The 22,374-nt window shown below is 47.4% G+C and overlaps 1 protein-coding gene across 1 annotated transcript in view; it reads left to right on the plus strand.

The window, feature by feature from the left end:
* The first annotated feature begins 509 nt into the window (after positions 1-509).
* The window catches only part of LOC125542371 (peroxisomal membrane protein PEX14-like), an 80,617-nt gene continuing 58,752 nt past the window's right edge, over positions 510-22,374 (plus strand). The window contains exon 1 of the mRNA XM_048705391.1: positions 510-598. Coding sequence (XP_048561348.1) covers positions 565-598 — 34 coding nt within the window. The 5' untranslated portion in view covers positions 510-564. The remainder of the gene's footprint in view (positions 599-22,374) is intronic.

Genomic DNA, 22,374 nt, shown 5'->3' on the forward strand with positions numbered 1-22,374 from the left:
GGATTGAAATGATTATGGTGTCAGGCTTTCGTCCCAAGTCGAGCAGGTCTTGAAGAACCCAGGGCTGTAGTTCTCGAAACCGCTGCCGTTACAAGCATCTTGTGTGTTTTATTAGACACCATGCACTTGGATTACAAGCAAGCACGACTGTCCTTTCTTGTTGGAGAGAAAGCTTGATCGAATTTTTGATGTAACTTTTAGTTTGATCACACTATGTCACTATGTATTCGAAAACCTGGACAAAGATATGCCCGATAGCTCTTACAACTTAGTTAATGGCATAAATCAATAATAACCTCCATTGGTAAGATGCAAATAAATAAATTATTATAGAACATATCAACCTCTTGTCAATTTCTCTTTGAAAAGTTATTTCAATATATGCATAGAGTTGTTTTCTGTATTCTTTTCTATCCATATTTTCATCTCTGAAGATAAAGCACGTGTGAATATACGTGACGCGCATACTCTCCCCGGTCCTGCTATTATCCACTTCCGCCGCCGCCCGTCGTTGTCCTCGTCGTCGGCGAGATCCTGTGGTTGATGCGGCCGTGAACTCCCCCGATGGCCGCGCAGCCGCCCAGCTCCTCGCCGCAAGGTCAGATTCCTCATCTCGGCCCGATTTCTTGAGCTGCCTGGGAACCCTCCTCGCTGAGTAAGCACCACCATGCATGGGGGATCTTTCCCAGTAGCTGTCTGATCTTTTGGTTTCTATTAATGGAAATCGGAGGGGGCAAGCCCTTCTTTTATCAAAAAAGAAAAGGCGTGGGGGATCTCATGGGGAACAGGAGGTGAGGGTTTGTGTCAGCACAACCGGCGGATTAGAGACTGTGGTTGCCCTCTCGAGAGCGCCCCGGCCCCAAGTTCGTGTGTGTTATCTCCACGATTCGTGGTGGTCGATCCCAACTGAACTTTTTTTTTTAAGTTCGTGATCGAGCAGCTTTGTCCAATTGGGGCTGATGTTGAATGATCAATTTTGTCAGACTTGCACTGTCTTAGAGTGAAACTGTATGCATACTCTAACTTTTGTAATGATGCCGGTATCCTGGGGAAGAAAGGACTCACAAAGGAGGAAATCGACCAAGCCTTCCGTCGGGTTCCTGTAAGTTCCTATTCTTCGGTCGGGGAATTTGAGAATGGGGACGCTACGCGTCACCCGCCGGATCCTCGCGTCGGATCAGCCGGCTCGCTAGCCACTTGATCAACCCATCATGCGCGTTTGTCAGCCGTATGATTAGCAGTTGTTTTTTTGTTAGATGGTCAGCCCGCGGGCGTGCTACAGCCGTTGCTTCCACTGTTCCACACGTCACGTGGGAATCGAGGCCTCACAGATCTTTTGTTAATGTGTTACGTGTTTAGGAATGCAAGCGGGCATCCCGCATAGTCCCGTGTAAATAGAGAATTAGTTTAAATTGAACTAAGTATGAGAGGGCCTATTATAACTAACCTAAATTTAATTTGCCTATGAAGCGGGACAGATTGGGCGCCGCTCTGCACCCTTGGTGTAACCCAACAAGGCTATGTTCATTAGTAACTGGAGGAGTAGCAAGTACAAAAGAATCGTGCAACAACAAAAGATGTACATATAAGATAAATCTCCTACCGTTGTGACACAGACCTTAGAACAAAGGCGGGCGATACACGTCGATCGGGTGATGATCAGATCTGATTGGCCGCCGGTAGCCATTGGATGGCGCACACGACACCCCTCCGACCTCTGTCGTGTCAATCACAACTGTTTGTAATATGGACCGTTTTTGCGTTGGGGTTTGCAACACGAGCTACTCCGTCGGCCTTTGGTCACTCGTTGCAACATGAAGCATGGGGCGGTCACCTATTGCAACATGGATATGTTGCGGTCACACAAATATGTGATATTGCGATCACGCAAATACATGGGCCTTTGATCGTTGCAACATGAACCATATGCGGTCACCCATTGCAACATGGACCATCTTGAGGTCACTTCTAGATTGCATGAGGTTGCAAACATGTGAGTCTTTGATCATCCATTGCAACGTGTACCATGTTATGGTCGCCACATCGCCCATGTTTACGTCGTCGTCACTGCACGGGACACACATCAATGCCACCATCGCAACATGGACGATTTTGCAGTCGCCCATCGCTACATGTAGGCCGTTGGGGTTGCCATTGCAACATCGCCTATATTGCGGTTGTCGTCATTGTACAGACATGTGTCGATGCCACCATCGCAACAAGGACGATGTTGTGGTCGGACCATCGCAACACGAACAATGTTGTGATCACCGTCGCAACATCGCCCATCTTGTGGTCGTTGCCGTTACAATAGACATGCGTCAATGCCATCATCGCAAACATGGACGATGTTGTGGCCGCCCATTGCAACACAGATGGTGTTGCAGTCGTCATTGCATCATCGCCCATTTTGTGGTTGTTCTCACTGCAAGAGAGATGCGTCAATGCCATCATCGCAACACAGACGATGTTGTGGTTGCCCATCGCAACACATATGGCATTGTAGTCGTCATTGCAACATCGCCCAAGTTGTTGATCACCCGCACCACCTATCACCGTCCCTCATGGCTGCCTGAAACACCTTAGCTCCACCAGTTAATCCTCTCTCTTCTAGCAGCGCGCCCACAGAAGTGCGGCCATAGCGGCACGAGGTCTCCGACTTGGGGTAGCACGCCTATCATAGTTGGACGACGAGCCGCAATGACGACGGCGCATCTCAACATTTGCATGAGACCAAAAAAAAGCAAGACTTCCTGTGGCAGCTAGCACGTCCACTTATATAGGAATGCAATATTTCGAAGCATGCAAGCTAGCACGCTACACTTTGAAGCCAAAAGGTAAACTCGTGCACTGGGTGGTAGCGCCATAGTGCGCACGAGTATGCAGCAGTTGGGCCACGCGCCTCGTGATCCGACGGACGAGCGCGTCACGATTGGACGTCCCTGCACACCAGTGGCGAATCTAGAAAAAAATGGAGGGCGGGCTGGGCTGCCTGGGTCATGCAAATATGTATTGGATTGGGCCTGCAAGTAGTTGGGCTGGGCCTTAAAACTAGTAGTAGAAACAAATTTTACAATGTTGGAGGGGGGCTTGAGCCTGTTAAAGCCCCCCAGTAGAATCGCCTCTGCTGCACACGACCGACGCAATCACGGGATCCGTCGGTTGAACCCCATTATTTTCCTTTGAGAATTTGCCCCGCCTTTGCTTGCACTTTCAGGATTTGCCCCTCTTTTCCACGTAACTCAGAATTTGCTCCACCCTTGCTGAAATCTTCAGGATTTGCCCCTGACGAGACGGGCCCGTAGCAAAATGACCATAATGCCCTCGTGTTGACCTAGGTGAGAGACACCCAGCCCTGTTCATTCACCCCGATCTCCTTCTCGTCTCATCCAAACTGGACCTTTGGCGGCTACGGGGACAACAACCTTGATCTCCACGACGGCGACCTGGTAAGAGATGCTACTCCCTGTTGTTCCTTCAACAGCCACGGCTCCCCCATGTCTCGTTCTCGCCCAACTCCCGCTCCTCTCTCGGTGGATGTTGCTCTCCCAGCCGGAGCTGCTCCCTAGGCAGCTGCTGCTCACCCAGCCGAGGATGCTCCATCGGCGACCGCTTCTCACCCAGCCGCCACCGGCCGCTGCTCCACCACGGCTGGGGCTCGTCCAGCACGCCTATGGCTCCCTCACCCAATGCGACGCCCCGCTGCCGACTCACACACCACCACTTCTGTTGCCCTCTATTTTTTGTATTAACTGATGTAGAGCATGGACGGTTGATCTATGTGGAGGATGTCTGCTATGGAGAATGGCCCAAATTTGGGCAGCTTGGTTGTTGCTCTCGCACTACAATGGTGAGAATGATACTTCTGCATTTGTGTCAATGCAATGTCAAATACCACGAACAACCTAATTGAGAACTTTGGATTTTTTTTTCATTGTCGAGTAGGGCGAAGTAGCCTGTTCATTTTAACATAAAATGTTAGAGTTGTTCCATATCGGGCCATGCTTGTTGATGGCGCTGAGGAACAAACAGAGCGGCAAGATATTGAAATGCAGATTAGATAGAAGAGACTTACTTTTAACAATTTTGCATATGACTTGGGCCAATATATGCCATGGGGGCCATGGTAGGAGGTGCATTTGTTTGGCTATGGTAGAGACTCTAATGAGGAATGTAGATTAGTTGGCACTAAGCAATTGAGAAGTCATTTGCTTGACCCTAATATCTGGGTAGGGGAGGAAAAGGTGAAGATGCTAGTTGAGGTTCATACCAAACCTGGTAAAAAACCTGCCGCCAATAGAGATAACAAACCTGCAAAGGAACCGACTGCTAAGAAACCTAAGAAGACACCTGCTGAGAAGGCGCCTAAAGTCCTAAAATCAGCGATGGATGATGTACTATCAGTGCTACGTCATGTGTAGTTGTGGACAATGCCATTGAAGAAGCACTTGAAGTTGCCGAGTCTATGGCCAGTCAAACAAGTGCACTTGTTCATAATGATATGAACTTTTCAACATGTGATTTCAAACCAATGTGCCATCAATTTATGAAGTGGCTGAAAGTAATGAGCAATGTGGGTCTTCGGTGGTGCTTGATACGAAATCACCAATTGATTGGAGCCTAATTGAGATTGCTCCTCCAAATGAAGATGAAGTGGATGTTCCAATTACGGAGGAGAATATGTGTGATTTTTTGGCATCAAGGAGGATGAGACACATGAAGCACCTCCTTAGCCACCTAGTGAGGATGTACATCTCACCAATGAAGAGGACCAACAACTAATAGTTGAGACAGCTATTCCTGTTGATGACAGGATAGCTCAGGAGGAGGAGATTGCATATGACAGAGAGAACCCCAAGATGTATGTAGGTGGTTGTTTCCTTCAATGGAAGAGTTCGGAATGGCAATAAAACAATATGCCATTAACAATGAAAATGACATATGGGGATCTAAAACAGACAAAAAAATGATATCTTGAAGAATGTAGACATCAGGTGTCCATGGAGGATAACTGCTCACTTAAGGGCTGATGAAAAAACTATAACGGTACTAACTTTCTTGCTAAGAATAACTTTTGTGTCTACCAATTAATTAGATAGTTGCTATATTGAATATAGTACTATTTCTCATGGGCCATGTGTTTTGTATGGATGCAGGTTAGTAAGATGAGTAAGAAACACAAGTGTTCTTCAAGTAACAGAGCAAAAACCACCATGTCAACACAAGGTTGGGTAGTAGAGAAGGCAATGAGCATACTCCAGAAAGAGCCTACCATGCAGTGGCGAAGCTAGACAGAAAACGTTGGGGGCGAAACATAAAAGATGAAGAGTTGGGGGGTCAAACGCTAATTTTTTCCTAATCTAAGCCCTTCAAACAAAAAATTATTCAGGGATATCTCCAACGCTGGGGGCCGGGGGGGGGGGGGGGGCACAGCACCCCCGGCTCACTACATAGCTCCGTCATTGCTACCATGGGGTGTAAAGAACTACAAGAGAAGCTCCAAGAAACTTATGACATCACCGTTAGTTATAATACAGTTTGGGTAGGTAAATCTAGAGCAGAAAAATAGATTTATGGCACTTTGAAGCAAAGTATTCAGAATTTGCATAACTTCAAAGTGGAAGTTGAGAAGAGATCTCCAGGGAGCATTGTAGAGGTTGATACCAAGGTAGTTGATGGTAAAGTCCACTTTCATAGATTCTTTATGGCTCTTAAACCTTCCATTGATAGTTTTCTATCTGGTTGTAGACTGTATCTTAGTATAGACTCCTAGAAGACCTAGAAAGCAGAGGTACAAGAGTGCCCTCGAAGGTGGAAAAGGTGGTCCAAAAAAGAAAGAACCTAAACAATCGGGTAGCCAAAACAGATGCAAACGATGTCAAGTACTAGGTCATAAACAAGCTGGTTGTCCTTTAAATGGTCCCAAAAAAGTAGTTCATCACCAATTATACTTTGCATTTTTTTTGTCATGTATGCATTGTTTTCAGTTATACACATTTTTGTGTCATGTAACAGGAAGAGAAAACATAGGGCAAGAACATACCCTACTGAAGATGATGAGCCAGGACCTCAAATTGATGATGCTCCTGTTGGCACGCCCAACAGGCAAATTGTTGCTGCGTATTGTGTTGTGTCCACTCTTTGTAGGATGTTGGCTATGGCCTTGGCTGTTGAATCGTCGCAGCCAACAGAGGAACATGTTCCAACAACGATGCCTTACCGAAAAAGGGTTTCCCCCCGCTTTGTGTTGCAAAGCAACCAACACCGATACAAGGAGAGCTGGGGCGAACAGCACAGCAAGCCCAAAAGAAAAAGAAGAAGAAACAAATGCCAACAACGGCAGCTCGACAAAGCGCGGATGACCCGCCACCGTTACGCCCTCCAGACACAAACCACCACAACCCGAGGCTCTGAACCACCGCGTACCAAGCAGCACCTTCAAGAAGGAATGCGACGCCGACGACGCTGCTGCCCGGACATGTCCTAGAGTTTCCCCCGGCACGCGGAGGGAGGTGGGGGATGGATATCACCGACACCCTCCAGGGAGGAATGGTGGCACCCGCAGGTGTCACCGCATCGAAGCCGAAGAACCGGCAATGATTTCTCCCGCACTCCATCCCCACCGCCCAACGGACCGGAGCCGACCAGCCAGACCACCGCCCACCACCATGCGTCATCACGGTTGCGCCGCCACCCACGGCGCCTCACTACGGACACCAACACGAGGCCAAGAGGACCGGAGAGAAGCGCCCCGCGGAGGGAGAAGCAACACCGAAGCCGAACGGGAGGGAACCACCTCCACCGCCGTCGTGCGGGAGGCCAAAACCTCCGGCACCGTCGCGGTAGCCGTACGGACGCGGCAGCAGGGCATGCCAGGCCACCCCTGGCTCGGCCAGGCCCGAAACGGGCCCGCTAATCCCCGTTGCCACGCTGCAGCAAGCCAGCGATGACGCCGCCAGCACCCTGCCGTTCTTCGCCTCCCCCTGCCTCCTGGAGGACGCGTCGCAGCCGCACCCCACCGCCAGCCCGCCCGGGCCCAGATGGGGCCCGAAGGGCCTAGATCTGGGCTGAGCGGGCGCCGTCAGAACGCGCCGCCACGCTACCCCGCCGCCAACGGCGACACCACCGCCCAGCCATCCGCCCGCGCAGCGCGAGGAACCCGCCGCCATGCCGGACCGCCGCCGCCTAGGGACACCCCCCAGCCCGCTCCGTCCCGCGCCAGAGGAGTGCCGAGAGGGGAATTGCGAGGGCCCCGCCGCCGCTAGCGTCGCCCGGGCCAGGCCCGGCGGCGAGCGCCGCCGACGGCGGCGGGGAGGGAAGGAGGAGGGAGGGTCGCTGGAGAAGGAGATCGGGGCGTGCCCGGTCGCCCGCGGGGGCGACGCGGTCGCGAGAGCCCACATGCCAGAAAGTTAACCCCTAAGAGAAAAAGTGCTTAGATCGTGTTGGGCTTATGTGGTGAAGTAGATGCTATGTCGTGTCCTTTTGTTTCGAACTACGTATGAGTGTCATATAATGTTTGTATGTGAGACTATGTTTGTTGATGATTATGTATGGATGTGAGATATCTAGACTTTGCTGTTGAAATTTGAGATTATTTATATATGTATCCAAGTATTTGCACCTAGATATGATTTCTGAAGGAATGTTGTTGAAATGTTGTGCAAATAGTAGCAAAATTTTGCCCAATTTTTTTTCAGGTTTGGAACTAGGCAGCTCAGAGAAGAGCATATCTAGTTGTGGTAGCAGCAAGCTTGGTGAGGTACAGTAGGCGCACCAGCTTGGGGAAGGCAGCTGTGCAGCCGTAACAAGCTCGGGGAGGTACAACATTGTACGTCAGATTTGAGACTCAAACTGATTTAGGCTGGGGGTATATTGGTCAGAGATTTTATATTGTAATGTGCCAAATGATCCAAACCGTGTAGAAAAAGGCAAATCCTAAAGGTTTCAGCAAGGGTGGAGCAATTTCCGAGTTACATGAAAAAAGAGGGGCAGATCCTGAAAGTGCAAGCAAAGGTGTGGCAAATTCTCAAATTCCCCTTTTCGGTCACCTCGGCAGGGATGTTTAGCTTTGAAAATGAGAAGAGAATCAAGTGTTGTGTTCCTAAATGGCTTGATTTCTTGCAGGATCCGCCGACAAACAGTACAGATGCTACAGCCTGGCGCATGAGAGTGGATTTGGGCAAGTAAACGGAGCGATGGAGGTACCTAACCTCTCTACCGGAGTGAAGCGAAAGCTCCGCCGCCGGCGTCCGACTGTGGATCACCGCTGTTCTGGAGGGAGCTGCCCCAGAGGGAGCCGTCGCTGTCTGCAGTTGAATTTCTGGGGGGAGACCCGCATGGGCAGTTCAACGGCCAGGTAAAGGCCGGTCGGCCCGATGGCCTTGTTGGGAGATTGTTAACAATGGGCTATAGCCCGTCGGCCCATAACTTACTTTTTTTCCCTTCACCGAAAGAAATCGACGGATTCGCTATGTTACGCCACGTAGCTTCTTCTTACCTCTCACGTTGGGGGCGTGGTCGCTTTAGTTCTCGAAATGATCATGTTAATGCGTGTACTGCTTGTTTGACACATGTGCGAGTCTCTCCTATAAATCTTACAGCTGAGTATATCGTAAGGTGAAACACATAGCACCTTAGCAATTTACTTCATCAGTTCAAGCTTTAAGATGTGTAAAAGTTATATTAGTTAAGGAAAATATACCAACTACAACAAAGGGAATTTATCGCACGTAGATAAATAAATTCTCCACCAACCTTCACCTGTGTGAATATTGATTTTTTTCCCTTTATATAAGTCACTCTCTTTCAAAGGAGCAGATATATATGCTGGGCAGTTTCACTTTGTTTTTACTTCTTGGTAGCATTGACCTAGTTCACCAGCCGGAGCCACAAATCAAGAGAGAGGCTAAAAAGACAAATGAGCGTGCGATGAAAATAGGAGGCGTCGGTAATCGGGGCGGAGCGAAAGTGTCATATGTCATGGGATCGAAACGATCATGATGCCAAACCTTCGTGCCAGGTGTAGCAAGATCTGACCAACCCGCAGCTAAAGAGGCCGGAACGGCTACCATTAGGAGTTACCTTCTGGGTTTATTAGACACTGTGCGCGTGGATTACAAGCAAACACGAAGGACCTTCCTATTAGAGAGTGAGAATTGATCGAGTTTTGACATAACTTTCAGTTTCATCACAATTCGTGTCACTACTGCTCAAGGCTTTCAGGACAAACATGTTTGACATGGCTTTTATAATTTAACATCCAACGCTAAGATGCAAAAATAAAATCATTATAGAACAGAGAATTGAAAAATTGCTATTCCAGCCGATTTCTCTTTGAAAAGTTTCTAAATATATGCATAGAGTTATTTTCTATATTTTTTCTCTCCATACTATTTTCATCTCAAGATAAAGCACACGTGAATATATGGGCATATGCCCCGGTCCTGCTATTATTCACTTCAGCCGCCCTCGTCGCCCGTCGTCCGTCGTAGTCTCTGTGGTTGGCGAGATCCTGTGGTTAACGTGGCCGTGAACTCTCCCGATGCCATGCAGCCGCCCAGCTCCTCGCCGCAAGGTCAGAATCCTAACCCACTGGGACGAAGCCTTCCCAATTTCTTGAGCTGCTTGGGAACCCTCCTCGCGGCTCGCTGACTAAGCACCGCCCTGCGTGGAAGATCTTGTGGGGACGAGAGGAGAGGGTTTGTATCAGCATAACCAGGCGATTAGATACTGTGGTTGCCCTCTAGAGAGTGGAAATTGCCCCCCAAACTTGTCAAATTGATCTGAATCGAATTGGGTTCTTGAAATGATGTTAATGATGTTCGTCTACAATTAGCAAGCTAAGCTTTAGGATTATTATCAGGTGTAGGGTTGTAGAAAGAGTTGTTACCCTGCCTCGCTGGCTCTGATTTAAACCTGTTTCTGTTTGGTTTGGAGGGCGTGAGTTAGTTCCGTTTCCTTTGGAAAAACGTGGCGCATGAGAGTCGATTTTGTCCGGTGCGCTGTGGTTTCTGGCAAGTAAACGGAGCGAGGGAAGCGCCTAACGTGTCTACCGGATTGAAGCAGGAGCTGCGCTGCCGTTCTGGTCTTCGCCTCCCCGTAGGGAGCCGACGCTGTCTGCAGTTGCATTTACGTGGGGTGGCGTTGAACGCCCAGGTAAAGGCCGGACGGCTCGATGGCCTTGTTTTTTTTTAACAACGCTAACGTCCATACGTGTGGTGAGAGTTAAACCCGTCCAGACGCCCTATAACACACAGACCGTGCCACGTCATCGCATGCATGCATGTAAGAATCTTTTTGAATTTTCAGTTTTTAAAATATTTTATCTCTTAAATAAAAAATCCGATTGAAGATTTGTTTTTACCATTAAATTCCTTGCGACAAGATCTTCGAAACTAGATTGCATATCAATATATTTCGACGAATTTTTGTGGGGGTTAAAAGTTGCCATGTCTATTGCACATGAATTGCTATGATGTTTACACTGAAATTGCCATGATATGTTTCAGCTATTTTCTTCTACATTTAAAAGTGAATTTTGACATATTATAAAACAGGGAATTAAGAAACTAGACTTGTCATGAACCATAAACTAAAATTGTCATGATATATGCACTTAAAATTGCCATGGTTCATACAAAAAATAATTTTCATGATCAAAGTACTGGAATTGCCATCATCAAAAAACTAAAATTGCCATGCTCTACAAACTGAAATTGCCACATGACAACTTTAGTTTAAACACTATGGCAACTACAGTGTAAACATCATTGCAACTTTTGGGCAAAAAAAATTCGTCGAAACATATCAACATGAGGTCTAGTTTTGAAAATCTCGTCGAGATGGATTTAATGGTGAAAACGGATTTTTAATTTGATTTTTTAATTAGGAGATAAAACATTTTTAAGCCCAAAATCAAAAAGATTCCTGCTGACGTCATCTGCTCATACGTGGCAAAATGAGTGGTGATGAAGGCGTGTGGGCGATGTGCACGATGCCACACGTGTGGGCGTTAGGCCAACTCCACCGCGCGACCCTATCCTGTCCGCCCCCGTCTGTTTGGGGTAAAAGGGACAAACGAGATGGCCCAGCGCGCGGGCGCAAACGGACTTTTGTCCGCTTTGTGTCCGCTTTCGACCCATCCCCGGCCTAAGTTTGCGCCGGTTTTGGGGTGAAACGGAGAGCGCGCGGACGGGCGGGACGCGCGTGCTTGTCCTCCCCTGGCCCGCCTGTTGGTGGGAGAAAGCAAAACCCCCCACGCCCATTTGGCGCCATTTCCCCCAAACCCTCCCACGCCCCTCCCGCCGCCCCCTCTCTCCCCCGTCCATGGCCGACGCCCCGCCGAGTTCCGGCGGCCTGGCCGTCGACCCGCCCGCAAAGGTGAAGAAGAAGGCGCCAAGGAAGCCGCGGTCGGAGTGCACGCTGGAGGAGATCGCTAAGTTGGACGCGGAATCGGCGAAGAGGAGGGAACAGAGAGCGGTCGTCAAGGTCAATGTCGCTGCGGCCAAGTTCGCCGCCCAGCGCGAGGAGCTGGAGGCCGCGCGGCGCAAGGCCTTTGCCGACGAGAAGGAGGACCTCCTCAACAAAGCGCACGCTATCCTCATACTTGGCATGGGCCGTCCAGCCGGGTTCCCTGCAGCGGCCGCCGGCCCCGCGAGCACAGACTCGTCGATCGCCCGACCTCCGCACTGCCAGTCGCCGACGTCGCGGACCGCGCCCATGTCGCCCGGCTTTTCTCCGCCAAGGCACGATGACCAGACCCGTTTCTCGGGGTCGCCGGACATGGGCTTGTTCGCGCCATCCACACCGCGTCCTGCGGCCGTCATCGACCTCAATGTCACACCTGGGTCCAACAGCGGGGGCCGGGCGTCCGTCGAGATGCAAAGAAAGCAAGCACGGGCACCGTTCACGGGCACCATGCCGGCCCCCCGCGTCTTGTTTGACGGAATGCCAACACCAACGCCAACGGTCGACGACCCCTTCTACAACCAGTACATGGAGGACGTGATCTTCGAGGGTGGGCATGGCCGTGCCTACAACCCCGAGGAGACCCAAAATCAGGATGGCCGCGCCCAGTACGTGCCCGATGAAGAGGCCGACGACCGTGCTGACTACGACCATGGTGACTCGTGGCATGAAGACGATGACATCTATGTCGAAGGTGACGGTGATGAAGAAGAAGGCAATGGCGTTGATATTAGTGGCGAGCCATTGTTCATCGACGAGCTCACCCAAAGAGCGGAAGCACAAAAGAAGAGGAAGAGCATTCGCACGGGTTCATACACACAAGATGAGGACAAGTTGATTTGCCAAGCTTGGATGGAGATTAGCCAAGATCCGAGGACCGACGCGCAACAAAAGGGCATTGTTTTTTGGATGAGAGTCCACAAAACATTCCATGAAAGGAAGATGTTTAAGCCCTACCAATTTACAAGCAACCGTGGCATCGGCTTGATTCAAAAGAGATGGTTGTTCATCCAACAAGAGTGCAACAAGTATTGCGCCGCATTTGAGAGCGTTGAAGCATGGCCCGTGAGTGGTCTCGGCGTTAGGGACATGATATGCTCTCCTCTTCCTAGCCCTTTCCTTGCTACGACCATGACATTTCGGCCGTGTATATGTTTGCATGTTCACTTGTTGTTGATCATGTGATTTAGGCATTTCAATCTTTGGAGGCATTCAAGGCCCGGCACAATGACAAGCCATTCACTCTTACGCATTGTTGGACGATCATCAACAATTGCCCTAAGTTCAAGGACCAATACCGTGAACTACAAAGGAAGATAGGACTAAAGACGGCCAAGTACGCCGGAGGTGGAGATGGCGAGGTCTTGAAGAGGCTGAGGGGCAAGACCAACTCCAAGGTTGATGACATACGTGATGCCTCATCCATGGCATTGCATGACACTTTGCATGGCATGATGTCCCAAAAGGACGTGAGGGACAAGAAGAAGTGGCAAAGCAAGGAGGAGCAAATGAAGCAATACCTAGACCTTCAAACAAAGAAGCTTGAAATGGAGGATGCGGCCAAGAGGAGGAAGATCGACATGAAGGTGTTGGGGAACGCAATAATTTCAAAAAAATTCCTACGCACACGCAAGATCATGGTGATGCATAGCAACGAGAGGGGAGAGTGTTGTCTACGTACCCACGCAGACCGACTGCGGAAGCGTTGACGCAACATAGAGGAAGTAGTCGTACGTCTTCTCGATCCGACCGATCCAAGCACCGTTACTCCGGCACCTCCGAGTTCTTAGCACACGTACAGCTCGATGACGATCCCCGGGCTCCGATCCAGCAAAGCGTAGGGGAGGAGTTCCGTCAGCACGACGGCGTGGTGACGATCTTGATGTTCTACCGTCGCAGGGCTTCGCCTAAGCACTGCTACAATATGATCGAGGTGGAATATGGTGGCAGGGGCACCGCACACGGCTAAGGAACGATCTCAAGAATCAACTTGTGTGTTCTAGGGTGCCCCCTGCCTCCGTATATAAAGGAGCCAAGGGGGAGGAGGCGGCCGGCCAAGGAGGCGCGCCAAGGAGTCCTACTCCCTCTGGAGTAGGATTCCCCCCCCCCCAGTCCTAGTTGGAATAGGATTCCTCGAGGGGGGAAAGAGAGAGAGGGGGCCAGCCACCTTTCCTTGTCCTAATAGGACTAGGGGAGGGGGGAGGCGCGCGGCCCACCTTGGGCTGCCCCTTTCTCCTTTCCACTAAAGCCCACTAAGGCCCATATAGCTCCCGGGGGGTTCCGGTAACCTCCCGGCTCCGGTATTTATCCGAAACTTCCCGGAACACTTCCGATGTCCGAATATAGTCGTCCAATATATCAATCTTTATGTCTCGACCATTTCGAGACTCCTCGTCATGTCGTGATCACATCCGGGACTCCGAACTAACTTCGGTACATCAAAATGCATAAACTCATAATAACTGTCATCGTAACGTTAAGCGTGCGGACCCTACGGTTCGAGAACAATGTAGACATGACCGAGACAAATCTCCGGTCAATAACCAATAGCGGGACCTGGATGCCCATATTGGCTCCTACATATTCTACGAAGATCTTTATCGGTCAGACCGCATAACAACATACGTTGTTCCCTTTGTCATCGGTATGTTACTTGCCCGAGATTCGATCGTCGGTATTCCAATACCTAGTTCAATCTCGTTACCGGCAAGTCTCTTTACTCGTTCCGTAATACATCATCCGCAACTAACTCATTAGTTGTAATGCTTGCAAGGCTTAAGTGATGTGCATTACCGAGAGGGCCCAGAGATACCTCTCCGACAATCGGAGTGACAAATCCTAATCTCGAAATACGCCAACCCAACATCTACCTTTGGAGACACCTGTAGAGCTCCTTTATAATCACCCAGTTACGTTGTGACGTTTGGTAGTACCCAAAGTGTTCCTCCGGTAAACGGGAGTTGCATAATCTCATAGTCATAGGAACATGTATAAGTCATGAAGAAAGCAATAGCAACATACTAAACGATCGGGTGCTAAGCTAATGGAAATGGGTCATGTCAATCAGATCATTCACCTAATGATGTGATCCCATTAATCAAATAACAACTCTTTGTTCATGGTTAGGAAACATAACCATCTTTGATTAATGAGCTAGTCAAGTAGAGGCATACTAGTGACACTTTGTTTGTCTATGTATTCACACATGTATTATGTTTCTGGTTAATACAATTCTAGCATGAATAATAAACATTTATCATGATATAAGGAAATAAATAATAACTTTATTATTGCCTCTAGGGCATATTTCCTTCAGTCTCCCACTTGCACTAGAGTCAATAATCTAGTTCACATCTTTATGTGATTGGTTCACATCTCCATGTGACTAACACCCAAAGGGTTTACTAGATTCAATAATCTAGTTCACATCGCTATGTGATTAACACCCAAAGAGTGATCATGTTTTGCTTGTGAGAGAAATTTAGTCAACGGGCCTGCCAAATTCAGATCCGTATGTATTTTGCAAAATTCTATGTCTACAATGCTCTGCACGGAGCTACTCTAGCTAATTGCTCCCACTTTCAATATGTATCTAGATCGAGACTTAGAGTCATCCAGATCTGTGTCAAAACTTGCATCGACGTAACTTTTTACGACGAACCTTTTTGTCACCTCCATAATTGAGAAATATTTCCTTATTCCACTAAGGATAATTTTGACCGCTGTCCAGTGATCTACTCTTAGATCACTATTGTACTCCCTTGCTTAACACAGTGTAGGGTATACAATAGATCTGGTACACAGCATGGCATACTTTATAGAACCTATGGCTGAGGCATAGGGAATGACTTTCATTCTTTCTATCTTCTGCCGTGGTCGGGCTTTGAGTCTTACTCAACTTCACACCTTGTAATACAGGCAAGAACTCTTTCTTTGACTGCTCCATTTTGAACTTACTTCAAAATCTTGTCAAGGTATGTACTCATTGAAAAAACTTATCAAGCGTCTTGATCTATCTCTATAGATCTTGAAGCTCAATATGTAAGCAGCTTCACCGAAGTCTTTCTTTGAAAAACTCCTTTCAAACACTCCTTTATGCTTTACAGAATAATTCTACATTATTTCCGATCAACAATATGTCATTCACATATACTTATCAGAAATGCTGTAGTGCTCCCACTCACTTTCTTGTAAATACAGGCTTCATCGCAAGTCTGTATAAAACTATATGCTTTGATCAACTTATCAAAGCGTATATTCCAACTCCGAGATGCTTGCACCAGTCCATAGATGGATCGCTGGAGCTTGCATATTTTGTTAGCACCTTTAGGATTGACAAAACCTTCTGGTTGTATCATATACAACTCTTCTTTAATAAATCTATTAAGGAATGCAGTTTTGTTTATCCATTTGCCAGATTTCATAAAATGCGGCAATTGCTAACATGATTCCGACAGACTTAAGCATAGTTATGAGAGAGAAACTCTCATCGTATTCAACACCTTGAACTTGTCGAAAACCTTTTGCGACAATTCTAGCTTTGTAGATAGTAACACTATTATCATCGTCCGTCTTCCTCTTGAAGATCCATTTATTTTCTATGGCTTGCCGATCGTCGGGCAAGTCAACCAAAGTCCATACTTTGTTCTCATACATGGATCCCATCTCAGATTTCATGGCTTCAAGCCATTTTGCGGAATCTGGGCTCACCATCGCTTCTTCATAGTTCATAGGTTCATCATGATCTAGTAGCATGACTTCCAGAACAGGATTACCGTACCACTCTGGCGCGGATCTCACTCTGGTTGATCTGCGAGGTTCAGTAGTATCTTGTTATGAAGCTTCATGATCATCATCATTAGCTTCCTCACTAACTGGTGTAGGTGTCACAGAAACAGTTTTCTGTGATGTACTACTTTCCAATAAGGGAAGGTACAAGTTACCTTATCAAGTTCTACTTTCCTCCCACTCACTTCTTTCGAGAGAAACTCCTTCTCTGGAAAGGATCCATTCTAGCAACGAATATCTTGCCTTCGGATCTATGATAGAAGGTGTACCCAACATTTTCTTTTGGATATCCTATGAAGACGCACTTCTCCGATTTGAGCTTGCGCTTATCAGGATGAAACTTTTTCATATAAGCATCGCAACCCCAAACTTTAAGAAACAACAACTTTGGTTTCTTGCCAAACCATAGTTCATACGGTGTCGTCTCAACAGATTTAGATGTGCCCTTTTAACGTGGAATGCAGCTGTACTCTAATGCAATAACCCCAAAATGATAGTGGTAGATCGGTAGAGACATCATAGATCGCACCATATCTTAATAAAGTACGGTTATGACGTCGGACACACCATTACATTGTGTGTTCCAGGTGCGTGAGTAGTGAAAACTATTTCATTGTATTTTTAAACTGAAGGCCAAACTCGTAACTCAAATACTTTCTTCTACGATCACGTAGAAACTTTATTTTTGTTACGATGATTCACTTCACTCTGAAATTCTTTGAACTTTTCAAATGTTTCAGACTATGTTTCATCAAGTAGATATACTCATATCTGCTCAAATCATCTGTGAAGATCAGAAAATAATGATACTTGTCGCGAGCCTCAATATTCATCGGACCACATACATCAGTATGTATGATTTCCAACAAATCTGTTGCTCGCTCCATTGTTCCGAAGAACAGAGTCTTAGTCATCTTGCCCATGAGGCATGGTTCGCAAGCATCAACTGATTCATAATCAAGTGATTCCAAAAGCCCATCAGCATGGAGTTTCTTCATGCGCTTTAAACCAATATGACCTAAATGGCAGTGCCACAAATAAGTTGCACTATCATTATTAACTTTGCATCTTTTGGTTTCAATATTATGAATTATGTGTATCACTACGATCGAGATCCAACGAACATTTTCATTGGGTGTGTAACCATATAAGGTTTTATTCATGTAAACAGAACAACAATTTATTCTCTTACTTAAATGAATAACCGTATTTACAATAAACATGATCAAATCATATTCATGCTCAACGCAAACACCAAATAACACTTATTTAGGTTCAACACTAATCCCGAAAGTATAGGGAGTGTGCGATGATGATCATATCAATCTTGGAACCACTTCCAACACACATCGTCACTTCACCCTTAACTAGTCTCTGTTTATTCTGCAACTCCCGTTTCGAGTTACTAATCTTAGCAACTGAACTAGTATCAAATACCAGAGGGGTTGCTATAAACACTAGTAAAGTACACGTCAATAACATGTATATCAAATATACCTTTGTTCACTTTGCCATCCTTCTTATGCCTATCACTTGGGGTCAGTTCCGCTTCTAGTGACCAGTCCCTTTGCAGTAGAAGCACTTAGTCTCAGGCTTAGGACCAGACTTGGGCTTCTTCACTGGAGAAGCAACTTGCTTGCCATTCTTCTTGAAGTTCCCCTTCTTCCCTTGCCCTTTTCTGTGAAACTAGTGGTCTTGTTACCATCAACACTTGATGTTTTCTTGATTTCTACCTTCGTCGATTTCAGCATCACGAAGAGCTTGGGAATCGTTTCCGTTATCCCTTGCATATCATAGTTCATCACGAAGTTCTACTAACTTGGTGATGGTGACTAGAGAATTCTGTCAATCACTATTTTATCTGGAAGATTAACTCCCACTTGATTCAAGCGATTGTAGTACCCAGACAATCTGAGCACATGCTCACTAGTTGAGCGATTCTCCTCCATCTTTTAGCTATAGAACTTGTTGGAGACTTCATATCTCTCAACTTGGGTATTTGCTTGAAATATTAACTTCAACTCCTGGAACATCTCATATGGTCCATGACGTTCAAAACGTCTTTGAAGTCCCGATTCTAAGCGTTAAGCATGGTGCACTAAACTATCAAGTAGTCATCATATTGAGCTAGCCAAACGTTCATAACGTCTGCATCTGCTCCTGCAATAGGTCCGTCACCTAGCGGTGCATCAAGGACATAATTCTTCTGTGCAGCAATGAGGATAAACCTCAGATCACGGATCCAATCCGCATCATTGCTACTAACATCTTTCAACACAATTTTCTCTAGGAACATATCAAAATAAACACATGAAAGCAACAACGCGAGCTATTGATCTACAACATAATTTGCAAAATACTACCAGGACTAAGTTCATGATAAATTTAAGTTCAATTAATCATATTACTTAAGAACTCCCACTTAGATAGACATCCCTCTAATCCTCTAAGTGATCACGTGATCCAAATCAACTAAACCATGTCCAATCATCACATGAGATGGAGTAGTTTCATTGGTGAACATCGCTATGTTGATCATATCTACTATAATGATTCATGCTCGACCTTTCGGTCTCCGTGTTCCGAGGCCATATCTGCATATGCTTGGCTCGTCAAGTATTAACCTGAGTATTCGCTTGTGCAAAAACTGGCTTGCACCCGTTGTAGATTTGGACGTAGAGCTTATCACACCCGATCATCACGTGGTGTCTGGGACGATGAACTTTGGCAACGGTGCATACTCAGGGAGAACACTTCTTGATAATTTAGTGAGAGATCATCTTATAATGCTACCGTCAAATAAGCAAAATAAGATGTTATAAAGATAAACATCATAATGCAATCAAAATCACTGTGACATGATATGGCCATCTCATCTTGCGCCTTTGATCTCCATCTCCAAAGTACTGTCATGATCTCTATCGTCACCGGCATGACACCATGATCTCCATCATCTTGATCTATATCAATGTGTCGTCACACGGTCGTCTCGCCAACTATTGCTCTTGCAACTATTGCTATCGCATAGCGATAAAGTAAAGCAATTAGTTTTGGCGCTTGCATCTTATGCAATAAAGAGACAACCATAAGGCTTTTGCCAGTTGCCGATAACTTTAACAAAACATGATCATCTCATACAACAACTTATATCTCATCATCTTGACCATATCACATCACAACATGCCCTGCAAAAACAAGTTAGACGTCCTCTACTTTGTTTGTTGCAAGTTTTACGTGGCTACTACGGGCTTAAGCAAGAACCAATCTTACCTACGCATCAAAACCACAATGATAGTTTGTCAAGTTGGTGCTGTTTCAACCTTCGCAAGGACCGGGCGTAGCCACACTCGGCTCAACTAAAGTTGGAGAAACTGTCACCCGCAAGCCACCTATGTGCAAAGCACGTCGGGAGAACCGGTCTCGCGTAAGCGTACGCGTAATGTCGGTCCGGGCCGCTTCATCCAACAATACCGCCGAACCAAAGTATGACATGCTGGTAAGCAGTATGACTTATATCGCCCACAACTCACTTGTGTTCTACTCGTGCATATAACATCAAACACATAAAACCTAGGCTCGGATGCCACTGTTGGGGAACGTAGTAATTTCAAAAAATTCCTACGCACACGCAAGATCATGATGATGCACAGCAACGAGAGGGGAGAGTGTTGTCTACGTACCCACGCAGACCGACTGCGGAAGCGTTGACACAACGTAGAGGAAGTAGTCGTACGTATTCCCGATCCGACCGATCCAAGCACCGTTACTCCGGCACCTCCGTTTTTAGCACACGTACAGCTCGATGACAATCCCCGGGGCTCCGATCCAGCAAAGCGTCGGGGAGGCCGTCAGCACGACGGCGTGGTGACGATCTTGATGTTCTACCGTCGCAGGGCTTCGCCTAAGCACTGCTACAATATAATCGAGGTGGAATATGGTGGCAGGGGGCACCGCACACGGCTAAGGAACGATCTCAAGGATCAACTTGTGTGTCCTAGGGTGCCCCCCTGCCTCCGTATATAAAGGAGCCAAGGGGGAGGGGGCGGCCGGCCAAGGAGGGCGCGCCAAGGGAGTCCTACTCCCTCTGGGAGTAGGATTCCCCCCCCCCCAATCCTAGTTGGAATAGGATTCCTCGAGGGGGGGAAAGAGAGAGAGGGGGCCGGCCACCTCTCCTTGTCCTAATAGGACTAGGGGAGGGGGGAGGCGCGCGGCCCACCTTGGGCTGCCCCTTTCTCCTTTCCACTAAAGCCCACTAAGGCCCATATAGCTCCTGGGGGGTTCCGGTAACCTCCCGGTACTCCGGTAAAATCCCGATTTCACCCGGAACACTTCCGATATCCAAACATAGGCTTCCAATATATCAATCTTTATGTCTCGACCATTTCGAGACTCCTCGTCATGTCCATGATCACATCCGGGACTCCGAACAATCTTCGGTACATCAAAATGCATAAACTCATAATAACTGTCATCGTAACGTTAAGCGTGCGGACCCTACGGTTCGAGAACAATGTAGACATAACCGAGACACGTCTCCGGTCAATAACCAATAGCGGGACCTGGATGCCCATATTGGCTCCTACATATTCTACGAAGATCTTTATCGGTCAGACCGCATAACAACATATGTTGTTCCCTTTGTCATCGGTATGTTACTTGCCCGAGATTCAATCATCGGTATCCAATACCTAGTTCAATCTCGTTACCGGCAAGTCTCTTTACTCGTTCCGTAATACATCATCTCGCAACTAACTCATTAGTTGCAATGCTTGCAAGGCTTATGTGATGTGCATTACCGAGAGGGCCCAGAGATACCTCTTCGACAATCGGAGTGACAAATCCTAATCTCGAAATACGCCAACCCAACATCTAACTTTGGAGACACATGTAATGCTCATTTATAATCACCCAGTTACGTTGTGACATTTGGTAGCACCCAAAGTGTTCCTTCGGCAAACGGGAGTTGCATAATCTCATAGTCATAGGAACATGTATAAGTCATGAAGAAAGCAATAGCAACATACTAAACGATCGGGTGCTAAGCTAATGGAATGGGTCATGTCAATCAGATCATTCAACTAATGATGTGATCCCATTAATCAAATAACAACTACTTTGTCTATGGTTAGGAAACATAACCATCTTTGATTAATGAGCTAGTCAAGTAGAGGCATACTAGTGACACTCTGTTTGTCTATGTATTCACGCATGTATTATGTTTCCGGTTAATACAATTCTAGCATGAATAATAAACATTTATCATGATATAAGGAAATAAATAATAACTTTATTATTGCCTCTAGGGCATATTTCCTTCAGAAGGAGGCGGCCTGGCAAAGGCAGCTCAACATCGAGGCCGACAACGTCAAGGCCAGGCAGAGGCAGCTCGACATCGAGGCCACGAACGCCGCCACCAAAGCGAAGGAGGTGGCCCTTGCGATCATGAGCGTGGACTTGTCGAAGATGAGCGACAAGACGAGGGCCTGGTTCGAGGCCAAGCAAAAGGAGATGCTCGAAGCCGAAGGCCTGAACTAGGTCGTCCGATCGGCCGTGGCCGTTCTTTTTGGAGGCTGGCATGGGTGCCGCCCGCCCGCTGGGCCGCTGGCTGTGTGTCGGCGAGAAAACATTCATTTTGATGGTTGGATGTGTTGCCGGCAAGGACAACTATTCATTTTGGAGGCTGGCTGTGTTGCCGGGCGCTGGCTGATGCCGGCGATGGACGTGTAGGCCGCTGGCTCTGTTGCCGGCGTGATGAACCGGGGCCGCTGGCCTGAACTAGGGCTTGACATTTGAAATGTTGCTTCTGCTTTTCTAAATAGACGCGGACAGGATGGGGCAAATGGATGCGGCCGCGCGCTGGGCGCACGGCCACCGCATCCCAGGACACGCCCGGACATGACCCCAAATCGCTACCCAAACGGACAGAATCCAGACAAAACGGACGTCCGTTTGGGGTCACGCGGTGGAGTTGGCCTTAGCTTTTGGCTTTTTTAACACATTACAGATGCAAGCGCTCATATACACGCGCATACGCTCACCCCCTATGAACACCTCCGAGAGACTGAGCCGTCATATTATCTTGAAATTTAAGAAGTCACCGTAGGCACCTCGTCGTCGACG

This window comes from Triticum urartu, chromosome 3, assembly GCF_003073215.2.
Source record: "Triticum urartu cultivar G1812 chromosome 3, Tu2.1, whole genome shotgun sequence".
In the NCBI taxonomy this organism is placed as follows: domain Eukaryota; kingdom Viridiplantae; phylum Streptophyta; class Magnoliopsida; order Poales; family Poaceae; genus Triticum; species Triticum urartu.